Source organism: Odocoileus virginianus, chromosome 2 (assembly GCF_023699985.2).
Source record: "Odocoileus virginianus isolate 20LAN1187 ecotype Illinois chromosome 2, Ovbor_1.2, whole genome shotgun sequence".
Taxonomy (NCBI): Eukaryota; Metazoa; Chordata; class Mammalia; order Artiodactyla; family Cervidae; genus Odocoileus; species Odocoileus virginianus.
Genome location: NC_069675.1, coordinates 93,134,388 through 93,147,643, shown reverse-complemented (window position 1 = coordinate 93,147,643; position 13,256 = coordinate 93,134,388). Strand labels below are relative to the sequence as shown.

The 13,256-nt window shown below is 55.5% G+C and overlaps 2 protein-coding genes across 15 annotated transcripts in view; one reads left to right on the top strand and one right to left on the bottom strand.

Moving 5' to 3' along the window:
- The window catches only part of RALGPS1 (Ral GEF with PH domain and SH3 binding motif 1), a 299,761-nt gene that overhangs the window by 104,301 nt on the left and 182,204 nt on the right, over positions 1-13,256 (bottom strand). The gene's annotated exons all lie outside the window — the stretch shown is intronic.
- The window catches only part of ANGPTL2 (angiopoietin like 2), a 36,298-nt gene that overhangs the window by 1,180 nt on the left and 21,862 nt on the right, over positions 1-13,256 (top strand). The window contains exon 2 of the mRNA XM_020874862.2: positions 12,306-13,171. Coding sequence (XP_020730521.1) covers positions 12,355-13,171 — 817 coding nt within the window. The 5' untranslated portion in view covers positions 12,306-12,354. The remainder of the gene's footprint in view (positions 1-12,305; positions 13,172-13,256) is intronic.

The window sequence follows — 13,256 nt, the reverse complement described above, 5'->3', positions numbered from 1 at the left end:
CCGGGAGGAGAGGAGCTGAGGGGTCCACAGCCCGGAGGGACAGCCTGCGGCTGCGACTCCGCGCTGCCCCAGTCTCCCGGTGCGTCCCAGGACACCTGGACCCTCCTCGCAGGGGACGGGACGGGACAGGGCCCCGGCCCTACAGCGGGCTGTCCGTGAGCTGGCTGGGACCCCGGAGGATGAGGCTTTCCCGGCACCAGGCAGCAGGACAGCACAGGCTCCACATTCCGAGTCCCTTGAAAGCACTCGTTAGATAACATTTCCAAACAGAAATTCTTCACTGATCCCTCCCTTCTCCTCTGTGATATGTGTGTCACGGGTCAGCAATTGCCTCTGCTGTGGATTAGGAGAGCTCCCAGAGGCCAGTTCGGTTACTTAGAGAAGGATCTCCTTTCACTGGGGCTCTGCGGAAAGTTGAGAATGCCACTTCCGAAGCTGGCCAAATGCTCCCCACATGTATTTTTCTAAATTGAGACAGAGGGAGGTAGGGCTCACAAGCTAGGCTCAGACCCTAGCTCTTCTACCTATGGGCCAAGTGACACCCGCTGATCATTTAGCCTCTCTAAGCCTCAGTTTCCTTATCTGTAAAATGGGATCACAGTATCGCCCTTCTCTCAGGGCACTTACGTGGCGCTCACCAACTGGTAGAGTCCCCCACAACTACCCTGTAACACAGGTACTTGTTAATCATCACCATTTCACAGGTGAGGAGACTGAGGCACAGGGGTTAAGTGTTGTGTCCAAAGCCACACGGTTAGTGTCAGCACCCGTGTCCGAGCCAGCACTCTGAGCCACACACCGTTACTCATCAGGAGGAGCACAGGGAGCATGACCTGGAAGGCCTTAGCACAGTGCCTGGTGTGCTCAGTCTCTGAGTATTACGAGCCATAACTATCAGAATCACAGAGGGAAGAGCAAAGACCCGGACTCTGGATACGTCCTGCTGGGGTTGTCAGGAAGTTCCGAAAGGCCCAGCCAAGGCTATGACCACTACCTCCACCCACACTGGAGGGCCTCCCAGGAGCCTGTGGAGGGGGCGCTTCATGTCTGGGGCCACATGTCCAAGTCCTAGAAGCCCACAGGGAGGAGGAGTGCAGATGTACCAACAAAAGGACCTTGGGTGCTTCTGATACCACCCCTACAGGAAGAGCATCCTACCCCTCGCAGGGTACTGCTCCCCTGCCCGCTGGTCCCGTCGCCTGAACCAGCTGGCGAGGCAAGTGAGCTACCGCCGCACTGCTCCAGGGTCCACAGCAGGAGGACCAATGCCAGGCCTGTCCTGGGGTTGCAGAGGAGAGGCAGCGACCCCTCCCCGAGTCTGCACCCCAATCACCAAATCCACCCACAAGATGGCCAAGTCCGGTGGATTTCATACGGGCCAACAATGGTGCATCTTAGCACAGGATAATGGCTTCCCTCCTGTGACCCAAAGCTCTCAGTGGTCCCTGAACTCTTGGAAGCATTTGGAAAAGCTGGCATTGAACAGGCGCTTCTCCAGCACACGGCTTCTGGGGCTGTGCAAGCTGCAGGTTTCCTGGCTCAAGCCACTGGATCCACAGTGGCTCACTCTGCTCTCTGGGCATGTGTGTGTGCCAAGTCACTTCCGTTGTATCCGATTCTTTGCGAGCCTTTGGACTATGGCCTGCCAGGCTCCTCTGTCCATGGAATTCTCCAGGCAAGAATACCAGAGTGGGTTGTTATGCCCTCCTCCAGGGGATCTTCCCAACTCAGGGATTGAACCCATGTCTCTTATGTCTCCTGCACTGGCAGGCAGGTTCTTTATCACTAGTGCCACCTGGACAGCTTGGGCTAAGCAGAGGCTCTGACTGACCTCACGGGCCTAACACGAGTGAGCTCATTCATTACCCAGTAAAGGCAGGCAAAGATGTGTGAAGCACATGGTCCAGGAGGGGTTTTCACTACAACCTACCGGGAAGAGCAACTAAGCTATCTCTTCCTCCACTCCTCCATCCCACAGTGATTTACTAAGTACCACTGGGCTAAGTAAGGCACACACATCTCATTTCATCCTCGCTACAACCTCAGGAGGTAGGTTTCAGTTTTACCATCCCATTTGACAGAGGACAAAACAAAGACTCAGAGACGGTGAGCAACCTGAGCACCAAGGTCACACAGTTGGTGATTCTGTGGGACTTGAACCCCGGTCGGTGTGGCTCCGCAGGCCATGCCTTTCCCCGTCTCACTTCATTAGCCTGTTTAAAGCGTCTCACAACCTTTTGGTTTGGCTGGTGTCCTAGAGATGCTGTACCACTCCATCTGAAAGCCATGTGCTCACCCGATTCGGGTGCGTCATCTGTTTGTCCTAGAAGTCTACCTCTGAGACAGTACAGGCCTCACCCCTCTTACAACTGAGCCTCATCACAGCTACAAAGCATGCTTGCAGTAGCACAGTTAATGAGAGGTGGGACCAGATTCCAAGCCAGGCTGTCTTAGCTCTGAACCCTGCACACCTGGTGATCTGTATGGCTGCCCCTCACCCATCCCACCCCTCACGGCAGCACCATGCAACTGCATCAGCTCGGGGGTGGGGGGGGCAGGGCCTTGGGCCACCAGTCATCCAGGGACTGTTTCCTGAGTCCCTGCTTGGAGACTCCAAGGGCTGCAGAACCCAAGCTTGGGTTTTCACAGCCTGCACTGGCCACACTTGAGCAAGTCCCAAGAAAAGACCCAGGAGCTGCGACTGGCAGCTCCAGCAGAACAAACAGAGCAGCCCCGCCCAAGGCAAGCACATTCAGCCTCCGGCCTCTCTCTGAGTCGCAGTCCACTTCACCTGAACCCATCTCGATTGAGAGCAGTCAGATGGGGAGGAGGGGTTCTGCTTGCCTGAGCCCACAGCCCAGTGGGAAGAGGCAGAAGGCGAATCTAATTCACAGCAGTGGGAGACTCGCAGGGAGGAGGCGTGTGGCGCTAAGAGAGACCTGTGAGATGAGTGGTACTGTCCCATTTTACAGAAGAGGAAACTGAGGGTCAGAGGGTGCAGCGCCTCTGCCACATTCTCTCCAGCGGTGAGTCAAAAAAGCAAGGATTCAAACCCAGATCTGGGCTCATTCCGCCCCAGCCCACTGCCAGCCTGGACAAACACACTGCGGGAATCTCAAGAATGAATCAATTCATTGAATAGCATTTCTTTTTTTGTGAATTTATATAAAACACCCCAAATAGAGGGGTCATTCAGACCCTGGCAGCAAGCAGTTTGCAGCAGTAGAAGGGTCACAGCAGAACCTCGTTCTGAGGGTAGTTTCTGTGACAAAAACCACATTCCCACACAACTCCAAGCCATATGATTGCCTTAATAACAGCCTTGGGAGGGGGGCTAAAATGCTACAATGTCCTGTTACACGTACACATCAACTGTAAGTATACACTCTGATCACAGACATGTTAACGTGCCGGGTGGGGGGGGAGCCAGGCCTCTCACAATCAAGCTACTGTGTCGGGTCAACACTCTGGAGAAACCAGCCTTTCTAGAGGCCAGCAGCCCTAGAGCCCCCCAACCTTCCCCAGAAAGGCACGCCCAAGACCACCTCAGGAAAGCCCAGAAGGAACTCAGTTCTTGTCTCTGAGAGATGCCTGAGGACCCTCCTGGCTCCAGGAACGACCAAAGTCCGGCCAGAGATGGTCCCACTCTAGGCTCTGCCAGTGGACAGTGGAATTTCTCAGTCACCACTCACCTCCAGGGTCCACTCAGGGACAGGCAGGGAAGGGATCTGAATGAATCAAAGAGGGAGGGAAGGAAGGAGGGAGCTGCAGACCCAGACGAACGACCCTCTCGCCTCCAGGCACCACATCGCTCCACCCCAGCTGTGCTCCCAACCCTGTGGGCCGCCCCGCGGGGGCCCTGACACCCAATGTTAGCAGCACCTGCTCTCTGTCTCATCTACTCCTGTGGCCCCTTGAGGGCAGGCACCTCCCTCACTCCTGCTCTATCTCCGGTCCCCAGCACAGTGGCTGGCACCAGGGAAACGCTCAGGGAGTTTGTGCAATGAGTGAATGCCTTGAATTCCTACTTAGTAACCCAGGTGCCATCCTGGCTACCACCCTGACCCCACTTTTAAGAAGCCCATAGTCTGGGTAGAGAACCAGATGAAGACAAGCTGGGTCTCGGGTGCTGTGATGGAAGCAGCCAGGGCTGCTCCTGGGAGCTGGAGGAGAGAGGGGGCCCCCTCCCCAAGAATGGCCGGCTTCACAGAGAAGGTCAACTGAGCAAGGAAGGCAGGACATGGGGAAGGTGCCGAGGCAGAAAGAACAGCATGTGCAGGGGCAGGGAGGCAAGACAACACAGGCTCTGTCTTCCAGCAGGACACTGATGGGGCCAGCTGTGAGGTTTACAAAGATAGGCTTGGAGCAGTAGGCAGGCCAGCAAGGCCCGTGTGGGTAAGGAAGCTGGTTCTGGAGTCAACACGTCTGTTCCAAGCCCAGCTCCACTACTTGGGAGCTCTGAGGTCTGGGCAAAGCTCCACCCTCACCTGTGTTTCCTCATCTGTGAAACGGGGATAATCATGGCCCCTGCCCTACAGAGTTGCTGGGATCGGGGACGGAGGCGCATGCTCATCGTCCCTGTGCTGGGGATGAGCTCTGCAACAGGGCCGAGGTGGTCGTAGGGCCAGCCACTCAGCCTGGCCTGGAAGAGCAGCCCCAGGCAAGGTTTGGATTTCCCGGGAAGCCGCCCGGGGCACTGGTGTCCACCCGGTCCCTGGCCGCTCCCTGCCGTCGGAGGCTCCCCCCAGATCAGATGCTGCAGAGTACACGAGGCACGGCCGGAAATGCAGCAGCCAACTCGGGAGCCGGGCTCCGAAATGGCTTCTGCAGGCTCTCCGCCTCTGCTCTGCTGGCTGGGGCTCTTGGCACCCGAGGGATCAGTGTGCAGGCTTTGGGACCTTTCAAGATGGCCCCAAAATAATGTTCTGCGGAAAAGGAACAGCGGCATCCTTGTCCCCTGGCAAAGGCAACCCGTTCCCCGCCGCTGAACCACATCCTCTCCTAACCCGATGACCTCACAGGATGACCACAACCCACCTCCTCCATGAGCTCAGCCCTGCCCCGGAGCCAGCAACGCAACAGGGGCAGGCGCGTCAGGCAAGTGCGACTGCTGCTCTTCCCAGCAAATCTGCACAGTCCCACACTCCCTGCTTCTCTGGCTTGAGCCCGTGTTCCCAGCACCCAGGACAGGGCTGGACCCTGACTGTAGCAACACACGATGGCTGGTTGGCTGGGAAGGCTAAAGGGATGGAGGGCTGGCTGGCTGGCTGGACAGACGACTCATTTGAAGGTCTTATAAGAGCTGGACTGGCAGGGTCTAGCCATCAGCTCCAGACCCCCTGGGTGCCCACACTGCCTTCTGGTGGGGATGATTCACAGGCTTCCGGGCTGGGAGGGGATGGCAGTTGGAGATGTGGTTATTCCCTCCCTGGCCTCCAGGCTGGTGGTGAATCACCAAGACAAGCGATGCACAGTTCCTTCCCCAGGGTTTCTAAGGTGAGGACACTGCTGCGCATTCTAGATGTCCATTTTGGGGTCTCACCACTTGGATGACCAAGCAGCTGTTTCTACCATCCAACAAGACTCACCCTTGTGCTGACCTGAAAGCCATTTCTACCTTGTCAGTCAAGAATGACTAAGAGGGAATCTGCATCCCGACCATTTAACAAACAGACAGGCACTATTATTCACATGGGTTGGGGAGGTGCTCTTGATCGAAGTGAAGGCACAGACCTTGCAGCTGACGTGGACTTCCCAGTCCCGATGTTTCCTTCAAGGGACCTTAGGCAAGTGACCTAACGTTTCTGGACCTGGGTTTCTTCTACTACAAATGCAGATAATAATGTCTGTCTCCTAGGTAAGGGACTAAATAGTTTAATACCCAACGAGGACACTTTTGAGAATAAAATGGGGTGCTATTAATAATTAATAAGACAATAGGCCTCAAGGGGGGCCAACCAGCATGCCCAGTCCCCTATTCATAAGGTGTTCAATGAGGTAGAGCACGGCTGAGCACACCCAAAGTCTGTAACAAACAAACGATAGCTGTTATTATCTGTCCTATTGGTCATGTGGTCAGCTGGGCCCTGTAGGGCAGTATCTTCTGGAATATTTCTTTATCTGGATCCCTCTGTCATCCCAGATTACCAATTGGTTTGGTACTACCTGACTGGCACATCATGTATCTCATAACCAGCTTTGGAAGGAAAAACCGTGCGTCAACTTTGAAGTTTTGATTTTTTTTTTTTTCTTTTCTGTCCTGATGCTGGTTTAACATCATGATTCATGCTCAGGTCCACCAAGCTCACTCAAGCACAGCTCAAGTTCCCGGCTTCCTGTCAGGGGCCAGCTGGGCACTGGGCCAAGGGGGCAGTTCCAGATGCCCTTGCTGCCTTGGCAGAGGCCCCCTGCCCAGGCCTCCTGCAGGGCCTCTGGCCTGGACTCCTACCTGGCTTCCATCTGCGATCACAGAGTGATGGGGCAGGGCAGGCTGGGGAGAGAGGGACAGGCTCTGTGAGCCCCCAGGCAGGACTACAACATGGACTAACGATGAAACACCATCCTGAAAGCTGATTCAATTCGGGGTCAGCAGTCCCAGGGGTCCCAAGAGCTCTCCTGTTCTCCTCCTTGCCTCAGAGGGGGCGTGGCCGCCAGGGAACAATCTCTCTTGGGTTTCCCTGTCACTTTTATACATTCAACACAGACATACGTTGGGATTCTGTTACCGACTGCTACTTGGATAAGCTGATGACTTAGGACAAAATGACTCATGGACTTTGAATCTTAATAGCTTCCTTGCCTGCAACAGGAACAACTGTCAGTTTTGCCATTAGTCTTAAAAGCATCTTTGTGAGAATTAGAACACACTGCTGTGATTTAAATATACAAAACTACAAAGACCAGGAATGTGAGCTGTGCTCCCTAGAGTTGCATAGTATACAACCTGGGTCACCATGCATGGCCACCCTGAAATAACAGCTTCCCGCCCAGGCCTGTTGGGAGGATGAAGTGAGACAATACTTATAAAGTGTTTGGGTCACAGTGATAATTGGCTGTCGCTATTATTTTTGAAATTTACTTATTCTTACCCTTTGCGGTGAGAACTCACAAGATGACCCCAGGAAAGTAGCTTCTGCCGCAGGGTAGGACCCACAGCTCTGTCTTATGAAAACAGTTCTTCCCACAGAGTGGCCCCTCACAGGGCTGTGGTGCTGAGGGGGACGTGGACACACCGTGTGTGGCCCCACCACAGCAGGCCAAGCAGGGACGCTCAGAGCTGCCCACCGGAGGCTGGGTGGGACCCAAGCCCTTGGGGAGGTGGCCTCCTGGCGCGCAGAGCCCGGCACGTGGCTTGGTCACACCAGCCCTGCTTGTGGGGAGGGAAACCCGTGCATAATGGAAACTCCTCACAATACAATGTGGAAAAGCAATTTCAAGAATCGCTTTTATTTTCCTTTTGAAGCCAAGGAAAACAGTTGGATTTGCTTTCCTCTGTTGGTCATAGGAAGAAACTGAGGAGCATCTCTTTGATTGGAGTCGAGTTCTTCTCCAGGCCTAAGACGGTTGGAATGCTGGGGGTTGGTGTTGGGGGGGAGTTCCTTCTCCTGGGATGCAATTAGTTGAATAAATACCAAGAGAGCAAAAGTAAGCAAACTCATTACTGCCCATTAAGATCTGCCAAACTTGCAAAAAAGCTAAGGAAGGGGGCGGGAACCTTGAAGGAAAGTCAATTACTCTAAGGCAGAGGGGACATAGCCCTTGGTGTCAGGCTGACCCCAGCTCTTGACAGAGGCAGCTCTGGCTCTTGTCTGCCATCTGCTCCCGGCAAGTCACTTACCTGTCTGGGTGCTGGTGCCCCCCTTTATAAACCTGGGGGAACCAATTTCACTGGATTCCCTGGGACAGTGCCCTGGTTCCTTCCCACCCTTCTTGTAACCACAACTGGCTCCGTGTCACTCCTGCCAAGCCCAGGCTTCATGGAAATGTGACAGTAAGACCCCAAATTGCGCGGCTTCACAACTGTTCCCACCAACAGCAATGCCAACAGGGAGCAGGCTACCTGACACCCTCTTGGGCTTTGGTTTCCTCACCCTCAAAATGGACAGAATACTCCAAATGTCGTGGTGATTCCACGAAATAATGTTACGCGACGGGCCTTGTGAACCTAAAAACTGAACGAGTGTTAACAACCATCAAGTTTGTTTCTCTTTTAAATCAAACAACTGCAAGAAACGCTCTTTGAAGACTGCACACTAGGGACCCCATGACAACCAGGACCAGTCCAACCACTGGGCTGGGAGGTGAAGCCAGACAGACCTCCTGGGCAGGTCCAGCTCTGCTACATGGAACAAGGCCCTCCTCTGGGAAATGAGACTGCTGGCCGCGGGAGCTCCTGGGGCAGGGGTTGGGGGGAGAAATGGTGGGATCCAAGGAGACGTGCACGTGCTGGACACACGGCCCCCGAGTGTGTGCCGGCAAATGACACACTGTCGTCTGGCTCAGCTGCAGCTCTCATGCGGCTATCGCGACGTCTTCACCTCTAGTTTTGGAAGCGCGTCCACGGCCCTCACCAAGTGTGGGAGAGGGGTTGGATCACCCCATCTCATAGAAGAGGCTCTGCCTTCAGGACCTTAAGTCCAAGGGCACAGAGCTTTGCCCAGTGAAGCCGTGCAAGCCCACACTTGGGAGGGGACAGGACTCAACGGTAAACACTGCCACCCCGCCAGGTCTCAAGGCCTGGAGCCAAATTGTCTCCTGGGACCGTGGCAGTTTCTTGGCCAAGGGGAGCCCTCGCTGACATCTGCACTCAGCATCACAGAGCAGAGAGCCAGGTGAGCCGCCCAGGCTGAGAGGGCGGCTCCCCACCATTGTTGTGGGTCGGGTGTGGCCCAGGCACAGGAGCAGCTAAAGAGCTTGGAAACTAGGCAAACACTCACAAACTCAGCCCCGTTTCCACCAACGTCACTGCAGCCCTAACCTCACGGCCCAACCCAACCCAGAGGCTCCTAACACCTTTCTCTGCCTGGCCCAAAAGGCCTGGACTGGCCTTTGGAACCAAGCTGGGGCTTTCTCAGTCAAGTGGAAAACAGCTCATTGTGGCCCTGGGGAGCACAGGATCTGTTTTGCAACCTCCTGCTGTCCAGGCTGCCCACCAGAGAAGCCCCCAAAAGGGTCTGGGAAAGACAAAACCTTCCGGTTCTGGGTGGTGGTTGTTATTTTAGTGTAAACTATCGTGAAATCAGAAAGTCGTGATGCTAGCACTTTACTACTAGAAACCAGATCAAGAAAATTTCTACGCAGTCGTTAAGAGTTGAAGGTTTGAGTACAGAAGGCTGGGACTGAGTCCTGGTTCTGCTGCCTTCCAGCTGTGTGAGATTAAGCAAGTCACTTAGCCTCGCTGAGTCTCGGTTTTCTCATGGAAATGGAAAGAACAATGGTATCTACCAAAAAAGACACTGGGAGAATTCAGTGAAGCAGAAAACCCTTGCAAAACGTTGAGTGCAGGCCAAGGGACACAACAGGCACTCAGGAAGTGGACGTTAGGGACAGCAGTAGTAAACGTAATTCGTGGTCTCCTGTGCATGCCCCTCAGGCATCCCTGGGCTCCTCTGGCCCTGCCTGCCTCTTCCTAGCACTCCCCACTGCCCAGCAGCTGTTGGTGGATGCGTCTTTTCATTCAGCGTACAAATACTCACTGAGCTCCTGTGTTAGGCACTGTGGGGGCGGGGGGGGGGGGTGGGGGGGTGGGGGGGAGTGATGAAAACAGACAAGCCCCTTGCTCTCAGAGAGCTTTCATTCACAGGCATGGGTAGATAGACACCACATGTCTGATGGTGACATGGACTCTGGAGGGGGAAGGTGGCGAGGTCACAATTTTAAGTAAGCCAGGAAAGTTTCACTGGGAAGGTGATATTTCAGCAAAGACTTGAGAGCAGTGAGGAGGGAGCACGCATCAAGGAAGCGGCTGAGTGTTTTCGACTGGGGCAAGTGCAAAGGGCCCTCGCCATCAGCGAGCCTGAAGAACACCCAGGAGGCCAGCGTGGCTGGAGCATGTGAGTGAGGATGAGAAGAGCTGGAGATGAGGTCAGGGAGGAAACTGGGCCAGAGCGGGGGGCCTTAGAGACCTGTTAGCTGCTTCTCCAAGACGAGAAGCCACCAGAGCACTCTGAGCAGCAGACTGACCTGATCTGACTTTTTTAAAAGGCTCACTCTGGCTGCCGGGTTGAGGACAGCCTGTTAAGGCAAGGACAGGAGCAGTGAGACCAGTCTGGTCCAGGCGAGAGGTGAAGGTGGGCTGTAGCAGGGGAGGCGGGGAGAAGCTGTAGGATCCTGAGAATAGTCCCAGGATATTGCTGTGATAATCTGGTGGTGACTTAGACGTGGGGTATGATGGGAAGAAAGGAGTCAACGACAACGTCAAGATTGTTGGCCAAACAATCAGAAGAACAGAGTCGCCGTTCGCTAACCTAGGAAAAACTGGGATGAACAGGTTGGGATGGAGACTTGGGAAACCCCAGGAATTCATTTCTGGATAAGTTATGGCTGAGGTGCCCATCGCAGTAGCAGTAGAGTAGTTGAGCAGAAATGTCAAAGAGGCAGTTAGACACATGAGTCTGGACTCAGAGGGGCAGGGAGAAGTCCTCAGACTAGACTGGATGAGATCACTGAGGTACAGAAGATGTCTGAGGACTGAGCCCTGCCACCCCCTCCCCACCCAGGACAGGACTGGGAAGGGGGCGTGGTGAACCAGCAAAGGAGACTGAGGAGCAGCCAGTGAGGTGGGAGGAAACTGTGGCATTTGGGGAAGGAAGTCCCAGGAGGGAGTGATCTGCCACGTCCGGCAGTGCTGAGAGGCGAAACATCCATGAGGACCAAGAACTGAGCCTTTGGTCTGGAAAGAAAGGCCCCCTGTGATCCTGTCCAGGACACTTGGAACCGAGGGGAGGGGGCAGACCTGATGGGAGTGAGCTCAAGAGAGAACAGGAAGAGAGAACTTTCTGGAAATGGTGGGGGAGGGTGTGGGCAACTCTTCAGAGGGTTTTGCTAAAAGGGGAGCAGAGAAATGAAACAGTAGCTGGAGAAGGGACATGAGGTCAAGTGAGGATTTTCTTTTAAGCTGAAAGAAATCACGATCATAGGGAAAAAGTGATCAGGCCGAGGAGCTGGGGAAGAGCGGCCAGAGCCACGTCCTTGAGTGGGCAGAGGGAGGAGTGAGCTGCGCATATCTGTCCCCTCCCTCTTGGCCTGGCTTGCTCCCGCTCATCCCTCTGGGGTCAGCACGAAGGTCACTTTCTCAGGGAAGACTTCCTGACCCTTCTGGTTAGGTCAGTTCCCCATTCTACCCTCCCATCGCATTCACCACGTCTGCCTCCTGGCACTCAGGGGCTCTGAGATGATGGGTAAGCCCACTGAGGGCAGGGCTGGCTCTGTCCTGTTTGCAGCTGCACCTCCAGTAGCCAGCACACTGCCTGGCACACCCCAGGTGTTCCATGGATATCTGGGGAAGGAACAAGTGGTCTAAGAACAGAACTGAAACTAATCTGGTGACACGTGTCTCTTTCCTGCTCCCACCTGGCTAAATCATGTTGCAGTGATGGGGATAGTGTGGGTACTGCCTGTTGAAAATAGGTGCATTTAGCAGAGCTCAGTTGTCTGCTCTGTAGCTTGGCTAACACACAGATTGAAGCCACGTGACTGGACGCATCTTTTCCACTGACGTTGTCCACTACAAACCGAACACGTCCCATACCACGCCTAGCGGATCATTCATTTAACAAACATTTGCGGACAGCTTCCTGAGTGCAGCATCCTGAGGATACAGGATGGAAACAGACACAGTGCTGGCCCTCAGGGAGCATGGAACCATGAAGAGATCACACGGAGTTCAGATTCATCTCATCCGTGATGGGTGTTACAAAGGCCACATCCAGGGGAAGACTTAACAGTCTGAGGCGGAGGAGGAGAGAGACAGGCCAAGCCTTCCTCTGCCTCCCCTCCCAGCTTCAGTCTGCCCTCCTATGGTTCTCGGGCTCCAGGCCAGGTGCTCGACGAGAGGGCCGTGGGCACTGGCTGGCCCCAGGAGTGGCAGGGCCTCAGCCTGCTGCCTTGCACATGCCCCGGTGCCCTCCCGAATCTTTTCCACCTCTGCCAGGCCTCCTGTCCCCTACTGCGGCTCCCAGAAGGGCTGCCTCCTGAAGCAGCTTTTTTGGAAACAGCTGCCCAACGAGAAGGCTGAGCTCATTTATGGCACCGGCCGCTGGCTGTGACATAACCATTACTGAGTCTGCTCTTCTGTTTACTTTCAGGGTTTCGTAGGCTCTGCTCACAAAAACGAACCCCCGGTGTGCAAGGACCATGAGGCCGCTGTGCGTGACGTGCTGGTGGCTGGGACTGCTGGCTGCCCTGGGAGCGGCGGCGAGCCAGAAGGATGGCTTGGAGGGCACCGAGGAGGGCTCACCCGGCGAGTTCGTCTACCTGAACAGGTACAAGCGGGCCGGCGAGTCCCCGGACAAGTGCACCTACACCTTCATCGTGCCCCAGCAGCGGGTCACGGGCGCCATCTGCGTCAACTCCAAGGAGCCCGAGGTGCTCCTGGAGAACAGGGTGCACAAGCAGGAGCTGGAGCTGCTCAACAACGAGCTGCTCAAGCAGAAGCGGCAGATCGAGACGCTGCAGCAGCTGGTGGAGGTGGACGGCGGCATCGTGAGCGAGGTGAAGCTGCTGCGCAAGGAGAGCCGCAACATGAACTCGCGGGTCACCCAGCTCTACATGCAGCTCCTGCACGAGATCATCCGCAAGCGGGACAACGCGCTCGAGCTCTCGCAGCTGGAGAACCGCATCCTCAACCAGACGGCTGACATGCTGCAGCTGGCCAGCAAGTACAAGGACCTGGAGCACAAGTACCAGCATCTGGCCACGCTGGCCCACAACCAGTCTGAGATCATCGCCCAGCTGGAGGAGCACTGCCAGCGGGTGCCCGCCGCCCGGCCCGTGCCGCAGCCGCCCCCCGCCGCCCCGCCCCGCGTCTACCAGCCGCCCCCCTATAACCGCATCATCAACCAGATCTCCACCAACGAGATCCAGAGCGACCAGAACCTGAAGGTGCTGCCGCCCCCTCTGCCCACCATGCCTACCCTCACCAGCCTCCCGTCCTCCACAGACAAGCCGTCGGGTAAGTCCTTCCTGGCATTGCAGAACCCCGCAATATCTGGGCCTCGGAGCTGGGCACCGGGCCTCTCTTGGCTGTGACCACAAGC